At 41.0% G+C, this 13662-nt stretch overlaps 1 protein-coding gene across 3 annotated transcripts in view; it reads right to left on the bottom strand.

Annotated features, from left to right (window-relative positions):
* SGSM2 (small G protein signaling modulator 2) overlaps nucleotides 1–13662 on the bottom strand; it is a 484755-nt gene that overhangs the window by 78771 nt on the left and 392322 nt on the right. For all 3 annotated transcript variants that reach the window (XM_073667783.1, XM_073667784.1, XM_073667785.1), the window contains exons 8-9: nucleotides 13305–13429; nucleotides 6844–6911 (exon numbers count right to left, since the gene is read on the bottom strand). In XM_073667783.1, the coding sequence (XP_073523884.1) occupies nucleotides 6844–6911; nucleotides 13305–13429 (193 nt within the window). The remainder of the gene's footprint in view (nucleotides 1–6843; nucleotides 6912–13304; nucleotides 13430–13662) is intronic.

Genomic DNA, 13662 nt, shown 5'->3' with positions numbered 1-13662 from the left:
TAGATGGTGAGTCTCCAGCTGGCGCGTGGTACTACTGTTGACTTGCTGGAGGGCCCTCCAGCTGCGTGTGAAACCAGCTCCCGGGCAGACATCGTAACTGCAAACTTCTCCCCTGCCGGTGGAACTGGAACGAGACGGTAACCTCTGTTATCCGATGCGGTCTTCGTTTCCCCAGGACACATAGGTCCACTGATGGCGCTGGATGGAAATGCAACATGTCCTCCCTCTTCTAGCTCTCACCTTCTTTTTTTCAAGATGGCCACGATCAGTCCTTTCCTGTGATGTATTTTCTCCTAGTTGCATGAACCGCCTCCATCTGGTGCAGTCAAAGTGCAGTCCAAACCAGCCGAACAGAGTCCCCTTAACATGGCACAAGTCTCTGCCAACAGAGGAGATGTTTTTACGTCTCCTCCCTGTACACAATTCCCAACAAGAGTCTATATAGAAGTAACAGAGGAAACAGTGGCTAGTGGTTAGCACTTTGGGCAACTAGTGTTCTTAATGCCCATGCAGTGCAATGCCATATATATTGTTATTGAAACAGAACAGCAGATGTAAATGTTAGTGCAATGCAAGCAGTTAATGGTGGGTAACAGTCAGCGGCACATTCCCCATCATCTCACATTCTTGCAGAATCTGAAAATTTCTGGCCGCCACTACTAACACTTTTTTAATCAAATATATTTTTATTAAACATATTCTAATCATACAATCTTTCTCAAGGCATTAAATTGTGAAAGAAAACATAACATAGCCAAACATCCCTTCAATCCCCCCCCTTCCCACCCATTCCTACAGCATTCCCCTCCCCTATGTTATATCTTAAAAAACAAAAACAAGAATCTCATATTAACCAGATATGGAAGAAAACCAGAGGTGCATTATACAAATATTAGTTTATATTATATGATACAGGTTTGAAATCAATACTCTTTTTTCATATATACCTCTTTCCATCTGTATAATGTATTCTACTTGTTTAGAATATTCTTCCCCCGAGGGGGGGTCAACTCCAGTCCAATTTCTTGCAATTACTTTCCTGGCACAATAAAGCAGCCTAGCAATGGCTATTTTAATATTTTTATCAGCTACGATTTCTTCCACATAGCCCAGCAAGCATGTAATAGGATCACCAGAGATACCGCATCTATACGCCCCTTCAATCATAGCAAGAACCCCAGACCAAAACCTTAATAGCCTAGGGCACTCCCACATCATGTGACATATGCCCGCCTCCCCTTTTCCACATCTTGGGCACTCTGAGTTAACCCTTAGCCCCATTTTGTGCATAATTAGCGGAGACCTATAAACTCTGTGAATTACATAAATGTGTGACAGTCTTGCCGGTTCACTCATAGAAAGCTTAGGTATATATTCCAGGATGTTTTCCCAAATATCTTTTCTTATGAATCCCACTTCCTCTTCCCATTTACTTTTAGATTTCAATGGGAATTCCAGGAGAAATGTATGCATCAAATCTCTATACGTGCCTGAGATTACTCCCCTGGTGCCCCCCTCCTGACAAATATAGTCCAATATAAGATCTGCTTCCACCACCAGTCGTTGTTTGGCTCTTTGGGATTTAATTGCATGTTTAACCTGCCAATAATGATACCATTCTGTATTTGGCAGCAAGAATTCACTCTGCAACTGCGAGAAAGGTTTAAGACTTCCCCTCTATTATTTGATACATATAATTAATTCCTCTACCTGTCCATTCTCTTATATTACCAATCTTTTGTATCTCTGGGAGATTATTATTATTCCATATAGGTGTAAACTTGGTTAGTCCCCTTACTCCCCTTACCTTCTTTATTGTGTTCCAGGTTTTAAGTATGAGGTCTATTGTAGGCATTTTTTCCCCCAACCTATTCATGTCTCCTCCCTCCAGGCCCTCAAGTATCTGTCTTTTCCCAATGGAATACTCCAATATTCTTTTAATAGATCCACCGAACCCAGAGCATGACCACCCTCTAAAATTCTGGCTCTGAGCTGCCAGAAAATATATTTCTGGGATTGGCAGCGCCAATCCGCCCTCATCTTTGGGTCTTTGGAGAATTTCTAGCCTTATTCTTGCCTGCTTCGTCCCCCATACCAGAGCTCTAATCATCACATTTAAAGACTTAAATCTCTTTTTAGATAGCCACATAGGAGCGTTATGTAAGACATACAGCAACTTGGGCATCAGGATCATTTTAAAAAGGTTTATTCTCCCTATCACCGTTATATGTAGTTTAGTCCATATATCTATTTTGGTTTTCAATTTTTGAAGTAGTGGTGATAAATTGATATTAAGGTAGTCTGATACTGGTAAAGATACTTGTATTCCCAAATATTTAAATACTTTTTTACACTGCAAATTATTGGCTTCCTTTTCCCTATCTGTCCATTCTACCTCTCGATCCACTTTAAACAAAACTGGTTTGGACCAGTTAATCTTCAGCCCCGATATCGCCCCGAACCTCTCAATTATCTGCATGGCACAACTCAATGACTCAGATGGATCTCCCAGAAACAATAAAAGATCGTCCGCGTACAAAGCAATTTTTTCCTCTAATATTCCATACTTGAACCCTTGGACCTCCTTCGTTTCCCTGATGACTGCAGCCAAAGGTTCAATTGCTATGGCAAAGAGGAGCGGCGACAGAGGGCATCCCTGTCTGCTTCCCCTATCCAATTGGAATGAGGGGGATATCGCTCCGTTAACTCTAATCTTAGCAGTAGGTTGGGAATACAACAATTGTACCCACCCGATAAACCTTGGTCCAAAGCCAAATTTTTGCACGACTCTCCACAAATATTCCCATTGTACACTATCAAACGCCTTTTGGGCATCCAGTGAGGCGATTACTCTACGACCTGGGTTATCAGTTTGTAATTGGAGATTTAGATACAATCTTCTTATATTTACCGCAGTAGATCTATTGGGCATGAATCCCGACTGATCCGGATGTATCAAGGAGGAAATGATCCCAGTCAACCTATTAGCCAGGACTTTGGCCAAGATTTTAACATCAGCTGTCAGTAACGAGATTGGTCTACATGATTCAGGTATTCTAGGGTCCTTCCTCTCCTTAGGAATCACCACTATCACCGCCTCCCTCATAGAAGCTGGCAACAATCCTCTCTCATTGGCCTCTTCAAATACTTTCAATAGTTTAGGCAACAAAAGTTCTGCAAATTGTTTATATACTTCTGACGGTAGACCATCCATACCCGGGGCCTTCTCATTAGTCATGCCACGCAGAGCAATCTCCATCTCCTCCACAGTAATGGGGGAATCCAACCTCTCTCTACTCTCATTGTTTAGCATAGGGAGCGACACTAAATCAACAAAGTTATATATATCCTCAAATGCCACTATCCCTTCCGAGGAGTAAAGTTTTTTTTATAAAAGTCTCTAAAGATTTTCAGTATCCCCTCCAGTTCTGTAACAGCCCTCCCCTTATCATTTACCATTTCATGGATAAATGAACTATTCCTTTGAGCCGATGCTATAACTGACAATAGATGTCCTACCTTCTCCCCCTCAACATAAAAACTGGCCTTCCAGAATGCCTGTATTTTTGCCATTTTATCTAGTAAAATCTTATTTACCTTATCTTGCGCATTCCTGAGGCCACGCCGTGCTTCAGGTGTATTATTGTTTATAGCTTCTTCCTCCGCCCTTCCCAATGCTTCCAGACTTTCTACTTCTTTTTTAGTTTGTGATTTACGCCTACAGATATCTCTAAATAAGAGCCCTCTAAGAAAGGCCTTCATCGCATCCCACTCTATTAATTTATCTGTACTACCGTCATTATGAATAAAAAATTCATCCAATTCTTCCTCTATCTTCTGAACATTAAGATGTTGTAACCAGACAGGATGCATTTTCCACCCTTCCCTAACTACTCCCCTTTGGGGCCCATACCTAATGTTTACCATGACTGAACTATGGTCTGAGATTACTCTAGGGAAATATTGTACCTCTATTATCATGGAATCCGCTAAATTATCCGCCAATGCTAAATCTATACGTGATAACGTGCCATATGATGTAGAGTGGCATGAGTAGCACCGTTTCCCTGTATTCCTGACCCGCCAAGTATCAGTCAATCCAATTTCTTTAATAAAATTACCAAAAACTGTATTGGTGCTTTCCTGTACACCCGGTTGCCTCTTGCTCCGGTCCCAGAAAGTGTCCATTAAATTATTAAAGTCTCCTACCATCAAAAGCGGCATCACTCTACCTCTTTCAGCATACTCTCGCATTAATCTAATTTTAGTGCTAGAATAAGGGGGGGGGGGGTGTAGAGTGCCACTATACACATCGGCCGTCCGAAAAATATCCCTTTAACTGCCATCCCTTGCCCCTCTGGATCAATATAGACGTCAGTTTCTTCAAAAGGTGTGGATCTATTGATTAGAATTGAAACTCCTCTAGCGTAATTAGAGAAAGTGGAGTGATATGCCCTCTGTATCCACCTTCTGTTTATAATCTGAGTTGTTTCCTTTTGTAAATGGGTTTCTAAAAGGCATATCACCGAAGCCTCCCGATCCTGCACACGTTTAAATATTGTCGCCCTCCTGGTTTTCTCCAATAAACCACTAATGTTCCAACTTATAACTCTAAAGCTACCCATAATAAGTAATTAGCAGTATTTCCTTTATCTTAACATTTCTCTACCCTGCTGTCGGTGCCCTCCCCCCTGCCCTCCTTCCCCCTCCCTCTCCCCCCTCACCCTCCCCTCCTCCCCTCCTTGTTTGCTCTCTGGGAGCTGTGGGTTCTCCATTCCTGGTCCAAACTTCCAACTAGAGACTTCCACCCCTAACCTCTTTTTAAAACAACAACACATCCCAAATATACTTCTCCATTCACATTGCCCCCCCTCCCGCCATGCCTTAGAATACTTTCTATAATTTGTCACAATACAGTTGAAAAAAGTTAAAACTATATATTTCACATTAGTACAATATATCTTTAGTATCAAATATTATTATTATAATTATTATTATTCGCCACCGCCCTGCCCTCCAACAAGGGCTCATATCTGAAGTCTGTATGCTCCGCAACGACTCCTTTCTTCTTAATCCATTTTTTCCCATTCTGAAAAAGAAAGATTCATGACACAATAGACCAACAATAGGAAGCAAATTAGTCCCGAACCAAAAAAAAAGGGGACCAAGATAGAAAAAAGAAGGTATGGGGCGAAAAATAAAAGCCCCCCCTCCTATTCACTTGTCCAGGACAGTATTATATGTTTTCATAGTGTGCTCTACAGGTGTCCTCTGTTCGAGCAAACAATCCCAATTGCCACACAGTCGCTGCAAAGCAATAAAAAGTCCGTTTAACAAGTGTCCTCAGCTGACCGTTCCATTAAGGAATATTTTAAGTGCCGTGGTAATCTCTCAATCTTTGGCTTGTAAAGATGTAACATTAATATCAATCCATTCTGTGGCCTCCTCTGGCTTTACAAAAAAGAAAACTTTATCCATGGCTACCACTCGCAGTTTGGCAGGGAACAACATTGAGTACGTTGCACCCAGTTCTCTTAAACGTCTTTTAACTCCTCCAAACTGCATTCGCTGCTTCTGGACAGCTACCGAATAATCAGGGTATATGCCAATCCGTTGGCCATTTATTGTAATCTCATCACACTCCCTTGCTTTGCGGATAATGATATCCCTGTCCCTATAGTGGAGTAGCTTTGCAATTATAACACGCGGTCCTTTGCCCGGGGGTTGAGGCTGCATTGGTACTCTATGTGCACGCTCCACCGCGTAAAATTTAGTAAGAGAGTCCGCTCCAATCTTCTCTCTCAGCCATTTCTCAACAAAATCAGTGGGATCTCTTCCTTCAGACTTTTCCGGAAGTCCAACTATCCTAATATTGTTTCTTCTGGAGCGGTTCTCTAGATCATCGTTTTTGGCCATAACTTCCGAAATTTGTTGTTTAAACTGATTTTCAGACTTTGTGAGTTTATTAATCCGATCCTCAGCCTCTCCCACTCTGGTTTCCACCTCACCAGTCCTGGTATTAACCTTTTGCATATCTTTTTTAATGGTAGCCACTTCAGATTGTACACCCAGGAATTGCTGTGTTAATGAAGTTAGTGCCTGTTTACATAAAGACACCACAGCAAACACATCCTTAATAGTGGGGTTCTCCTGTATATCACACTCCTCCTTTGTTGTTGCAGGCATCATCTCCCCATCAGTATAATTACTCCCTGGGGACATTCCTCCTTCTCCCTCAGTCGGTGGTGCCGACTCCTGCTGATCGGTGCACTCTACATTGCGGGCATACCTCTCCAGCTTCGCCGCTACACTCATGCGGCGTTGGCAGGCTGCGTTAGCTTTGGCCACGTCCTCCCTCTTCTCAGCGCCATCTTGGGAGCTGCTTCCTTCTCCCCAGCCCGCGTCTCTCTGTCTCCGGCGGGTCATATCGGCTCACCTCCACACGCCGCAGCCCTCCCGATGATCCGCAGCACTTCCCACACCTTCCGGTCGGCTGAGGCTGGCGGTGGTGGCGACGGATCTCCTAATTGACTAGGCAACGGTGGGAGAGCGCGAAAACACGTCCACTCACATTGCCTACCAGGCTCCGCCCCGCCACTACTAACACTTGATCGACAGGAGTGCTGGGTGTCTCACTGCCACCAACCAGATATTGATAGTCTATCTTAAAGATAAGCCATGAATATAAAAGTTGTGACCAAGCTCTTTAATGTACAAACTACATCAGATCACATGATAGCATTTTCCTATCTAAAATAGTAGTTGGTTATGAAAAGTTGTGACTTTTATTGCTATAGGTGAGGTAAGGTAAGTTGACACCATAGTGTGATGCTTTATACTTACGCTGCTGGTGACAATGGATACAGACTATCTGACTTATTGGCACTATCAGGGCATAGTCCCAAAAAACACTGCAAGAAGAAACAAATAAAAAGTTGTTAGATCTTGTAAATAAATAGCTAAAATAATAGGGATCACTCTTATTTCTTAACTAATATTTACAGTATTCCCTCACCAGTTCAATGTTAATTTTTCCATTATCCAGACATCACTGTAATCCCTAAACTAAGTAGAGAGTTGCAATGGACAAGAAAATTTGGAGAGAATGACACATGCTGCAAGTGGGGAAACAATTACTTTGGTGGCATGGGTAGATGAACCACACGCTGCTAGTAATAAACCACTTGGTGGTGATCCAGGGCATACCTGGGGTGAGATAAGTACCAGTTAGTGATATGGAGGGGATCACCCCTCAGTTGCCTTCCTTGGGGGAGCATATGAATGACCAACTATTTCTCCCTTTCATTTTCAGAGAGAGTTGGTGCAGGGATATCCCTGTTGTTTTGTTTCTGTGATGTGTGTCTGCACACTTTATGAAAGAGTGGAAAGGAGAAAGCCATTTTTTCAAGCAAGCCATAAGAAGTCCTGTTTGTAATTTGCAAAAAGCTTTGTAGGGGACATAGCTAGCATGTGGACGAAGGTACTCTGGTCAGATGAGAACAAAGTACAAATTTTGGGGCTAAATGCAGAATGCTATGTGTGGCGGAAAACTAACACTGTATATTACTCTGAAAACACCATCCCCACCGTCAAAGATGCTGGTGGCAGTATCATGTTGTGGGGATGCTTTTCTTCAGTAGTTACAGGGTAGCTGGTCAGAGTTGATGGCAAGATGGATGGAGTTAAATACAGAGAAATCCTGGAGGAGAACCTGGTAAGAGGCCGCTAAAAACGTAAGACTGGGGCGTAGGTTCACCTTCTAGCAGGACGACCGTAAACATACTGCCAGAGCTACAATAGAATGGTTTAGCTCAAACCATATTCATATGTTAGAATGGACCAGTCACAGTCTAGACCAGTGTTTCCCAAACTCCAATCCTCACGGCCCCCTCCAGATCATGTTTTTAGGATTTCCTTAGTATTGCACAGATGAGAGAACCTGTGTCAATTTCTGTTGCCTTTATAATTATTCCATCACCTGTGCAATACTAAGGAAATCCTGAAAACATGATCTGTTGGGGGCCGTGAGGACTGAAGTTTGGGATACACTAGTCTAGACCTAAATCCCATTGAAAATTTGTGGCAAGAGTTGAAAATTGCTGTCCACAGATGCTCTCCATCCAATCTCACTGAGTTAGAGCTAGTTTTCAGTAGAAGAATTGGCACAATTTTCAGCCTCTAAGCTGGTAGAGGCATACTCCAAAACAGGGTTCCCCAACTCCAGTCCTCAAGGCCCACCAACAGGTCATGTTCTCAGGATTTCCTTAATATTGCACAGGTGATAATTACATCACCTGTGCAATACTAAGGGAATCCTGAAAACATGACCTGTTGGTGGGCCTTGAGGACTGGAGTTTGGGAACCCTGCTCCAAAAGACTCGAAGCAGTAGTTGCAACGAAAGGTGGTCCTACAAAGTATTGCCTCAGAGGGCTGAATATAAATGCACATCACAATTTTCAGATTTATATTTCTAAAATAATTAGAAAACCATGTATAATTTCCTTTACACTTCACAAATACTTGATGCTTTGTGTTGGTATAACACATAAAATCCCAATAAAATATATTTACATTTGTAGGTGTGACATGAAAAAAATGTGTAAGAGTTCATGGGGTATGAATACTTTTTAAAGACACTGTAAGACCTAAGACTGCAGGATTGGCACCTAATCCCTGTGTAGTGATAGTCAATGACTTTTTTTTGGAAAGTTTAGTCATTTATACTGGTAATTTCCATGTTTGAGGAGCAAAGAAAAAACAGCACGATATTCGCTGAGGGTTTATACTTAGTGACTGCAGCAGATAAGGAATAATTGTCACTTACTTCTTTGATATGAATCGTGACAGCTCATCAAGCACTTATCTAAAAAAAAATGCAATTTACTCCTCTGTCTACAGAGCTGAGCTGGATTCTCATCTGTCTGGTCCCCACATAATGGAATGCATTTTTTTAAAAAATATTATAACTTACAAAGTAACTGTAATTTTTATTTAATAAATCAATAATATGCATGAAAAATAAGCAACTTGGTAACATATCTTATTAAAGCAATCTGCTATTATCTCTTCCTGGACTGATCTTTAATTCTCAATTCATGGATAAAATCTGTATTAGTGAAGACAGACTTTCCCATTACTGAGATAGGAGATGGCAGTTGGTGCTTTTAACCCCTTCACAACCTTGCGATTTTCTGTTTTTGCATTTTTGTTTTTTTTGCTCCCTTTCTTCCTATAGCCATTACTTTTTTTGTCATCAATATGGCTTTGTCAGGGCTAGTTTTTTGCGGGACAAGTTGTACTTTTGAACGACACCACTGATTTTACCACATAGTGGAAAACGGGAAACAAAATTCAAAGTGCGATGAAATTGCAAAAAAAAGTGCAATTCCACAATTGTTTTTTGTTTTTTATAATGTTCACTAAATGCTAAAACTGACCTGCCATTATTATTCTCCAGGTCATTACGAGTTCGCAGATACCAAACATGTATAGGTTCTTTTTTATTTAAGAGGTGAAAAAAAATACAAAATTTGTAAAAAATATAAATAAATGGCACCATTTTCAGAGACATGTAGCGTCTCCATTTTTGGGGATCTAGGACTGAGTGAGGGCTTATTTTTTGTGCGCCGAGCTGACATTTTTACTGCTACCAATCTGGGGTACATAGGATGTTTTGATTGCCTGTTATTACATGTTATTGCAATGTTGCGGCGTTTTGATTTTTTTTCTCGTTACGCCGTTTACTGATTGGATTAATTTACTTTATATTTTAATAGATCGGGTGATTCTGAATACAGTGATACCAAACAGGTGTATTTTTTTATTCTGAATGGGGCAAAAGTGGGTGATTTGAACTTTTATATTTTTCAAGTTTTTTAAAATACTTTTTAAAACTTTTTTTTTTACTTTTTACTTGTTTCAATAGTCCCCTACACTTAGCAGGGGCCAGCAGAAATCATCATCCCCGATAAATGCCAGCCATGGGCCTGCGTTCATGAGAAATCTGCAATGACAAGCATGGGGGTCTTGTGCAGACCCCCGGCCTTAATACCAACGGTCATGTGACAGGGGCGCCGATGGATGAGTCTTATGACACACTTCTCGAGTTAAATGCTGCTGTCAGTGATTGACAGCGGCATTTAACAAGTAACCAGCCGCGGGTGGATCACGATTCCACCCGCGACTGTTAGAAGCCCATGACAGCTGATCAAATCAGCTGTCATGTGCTGGGAAAGATGTGGGCTCTGTGCTGGAGCCCTCCTCAAAGGGAGGGACACGACCTTTGACGTATATCCCGTGAAGGGGTTAAAATTCTATGGAAATGGGAGGAGCTAGAGTCAGACAGACATTCTGTTGCAAGTTCTCCTGAAAGGGCAGTCACAGTACTCTATAGAACTTTATGAGCACCAACTTTTATCTCCTATCTCAGTCCATGTGGGTTTCTCTAATAAGATATATTACAAAGGTTTTTTTTATTTTCATGTGTACTAAAGGTACGAATTGTGCACTTCAGCAGAAAGGCGTCATGGGACCGTTACCCTAATATATACAGAGTTTTGTTGCATTCATATGTCTGATTATTTATGATCTAGTCTAATCTGCATCCACATGATGTTCAGGTTTGAAAAATAGCCAAAACTAAATGAGTATAAATGATATCAGGGTGACTATTAATCAAGATGGTAAAATGACAAAGTCATTACATTAAGCAGTGTTTTGTCCTCTGAGCTTTCAGCTATAAGGGTTTCCTAACCCAATTTCCAAAAATAAAATGTCACCTTAATATTTTTCCTTCTGCTTTATTGATTGAGTGCAGGTCTCTGCTTGTCTCTAGGAGACCGGCTCTGCGGCCGAGGGTCCCCTGGAGATGGATTTTACTCTGTTCACTGACTCTGAATAAAGCTGGACTCCTATGCTTTTTCTGTACAGTGAGAATTATAATTTAATGGTGCATAGTGTCACTATATGGGACTACAGTAGTACGATTTGTACCCTAAAAACAAAAATGTGTTCCTACATACTGGGGTGGCTCATCCAAATCACATGTGCACAAGTATTGTGATTTTGTTTTACGAGTTTTATGTATACAAAGAATAATATGTCCACCAAATGCACTACCACTGCTGATCCGAGTGATACTCTTTAAGAATTAAGAAATTAAATTTTGCCCCAAAATAATGATAATGAGTGCAATAGTTCTAGATTATGTCATTAATTTATGATTGGTGGAGTTCCAACTTCTGTGACCCCCAACGCATCCTAAGAACAAAGGGGCTACAGAAGTGCTCTCAGCCAACCAATGTGCTACAACTATGACCTACAAATATGCCATCATTTTATAAAATGGACAATTCCCTCCAAATCTTTGAGAAAGTGATCCCTTCCCTTCTAATGTTTGAAGAAATAATCTTAAAAGGTCAGCACTACAAAACAAAATCTACCAAAGGCTGCAGAAGTGCCCAGAGAGGAGAGAAGACAATGGCAAACATCTCTGTGTTCTAGTGTTCTATGAATTTTGCATAGGAATAAATCAGACTAAACCAAACCTAAGACTATTCTAAAAGGGGATATACCAAACATTAGGATCCCCCTTGACTGCCAGAACAGGACACCTTTACCCTTATTAGAATGGACTGGCAGTGCATTTGCTTCACCGGAGCTCCCTTTGGGACTACCAAAGAAAGCTGAGTATATAGAGAATTAATGGAGCGACGGTTGAGCTACGCCATTCTAACGGGATAAAAGTGCCCTATTCTGGTGGTCGGTGGGGGTCCCTTGAAGATAGGATAAGCTAGGTAATAACTCCTTTCAACGGAAATTTATGCAGCTTGATGTTCTTTTAAAATCTATACTTTGTTATGAAATGTACTACACATAAAGCATTTTTTGGGGGTTTTTTGGGGGAGGGGGGCATGGGGTGTTAATTTTGCAATGCCTTTCAGCATTTGGGCTTGCTCTGGGTATGGTGATTTTTTCTGGCTTACTTTCCTTAGGTTACGATACAGGATTTGAAAAAGCGGCAGAAAAAAAGCACAATTACACACAAATGTAACAAGAAGCACTTGAATGTATTTTTTATGTTAAAAAAGGGGGAAAATCTTGTGAAATAAGGCTGGTGAAGTGACATTAAAAAACTCGTCGTGCACATGACTGTACTTTCGGTCCGAGTGCAATCCGTTAAAAAAACGGATCGCACTCAGACCAATGTTATTCAATGGAGCAGTGCATATGAACAATTTTTTGAATCGCCGTATGAAAAAATAATCGCAGCATGTACGATTTTCCTCCACAAATCAGATGAGACTCACCCACTGAAGTGTATGGGTGCGAGAGAAAAATTGGATGAAATACAGGACCACAGTATAGCATCTGAATTTTACAATTCTGTAACATAGGAAACTGTGAATGGTCCTGTAAATGATCAATAGCTGCTGAGTAAAAAAACGGATTGCACTCGGATGACAAGTGAGAAAAAAATCATGTCATTTTTCTGGATGAAAATTGGACCAATTTTTTATACTGTTGTAAAACATCCTAAAACATAACAATTAAGGTTTATGTGGAGCAAATCTCAACACACCACTCTTACCATGCCTACTCACAGAGGTCTAAGAACAAAAAATCTGAGTAAATCACCATTTACTTTACTTAAAATAAAATCTCTACACAACTAATTCGATTTCTTTTAACTCTACAGTTCCAACAATTTGTTGGCAAATAAGTTTAAGTGGTGACTTCTTGCCTCCGTTCACATGAATTCTAATTTAACCTCTAGAGAGAGCTTACTACACAGGGATCTGGGGATTTGAGAGAATTTTGTAAAGATAAGATTTACAACACACATTGTAATTCCGTTTTTGTCAGAAAGAGAGGGAGAGTACGGGAGATATCTGACTGTGGCTTTGGCTCAGAAGATCACTATTATGAGTTATCAGTGGAACAGAGATGGGTACTATGAAGAACAGATGAGACCTAGAGACGATCAAAAAGATTTGCAGGACCTTGGTCCAGCTGCCACTTCAGTAGATCAGAGTCCAGGACCAGAACCTTCTCCTACATGTCAGCATCCTCGTAATTTCTTATTTTTAGTAGGCCCAGTGCGAAATCATGAATGTGTTGCATCACCACGGAGACATCTAGCTTGGCCTACTAATCAGAAGAAGCGGCAGGGAATCTGGTGGCAGGGAATCTGGAAGTAGGAGGAGGTTCACAGGTCTTTTGGTTCGTCGGTCATGGACAACTGACATGGCCACTGGACCAGGGTTCTGCTAATCTTTGTGATCAACTCGAATAAGAAAATTACCTCTTTTCAAGTTCTGAGTCTCCCAATGTTCCATTTAACAACTGATTTGGCGTCCACTTTAATGTTAAGTTTTCACCACTCTGATGCAGGGACAGATAGCCAGGAATAGCTTCCATATCTTCTTTCTAAGCAGAGATATCAAATGTTAGTGCAATACAAAAAAAGACACTCCTGAATGCAGTGAAATACAGTATGTCAGTGCAATATATTCTATATGGCCTAGGTGCACATACCACATGTGCAATCAGTGAAGCTGAACAAAAGCTTTGAGTCATGGTGGCCAACTGCTATCTTAAAGAGGACCTTTCACCAGTTTGAGCATTTTAAACTTGCCACATCATGGAACAGTGGCCTGAGA

This window comes from Phyllobates terribilis, unplaced genomic scaffold (assembly GCF_046119375.1).
Source record: "Phyllobates terribilis strain yellow unplaced genomic scaffold, ASM4611937v1 Scaffold_2__4_contigs__length_985480577, whole genome shotgun sequence".
Classification (NCBI taxonomy): Eukaryota; Metazoa; Chordata; class Amphibia; order Anura; family Dendrobatidae; genus Phyllobates; species Phyllobates terribilis.
This window is presented reverse-complemented; position numbering and strand designations above follow the sequence as displayed.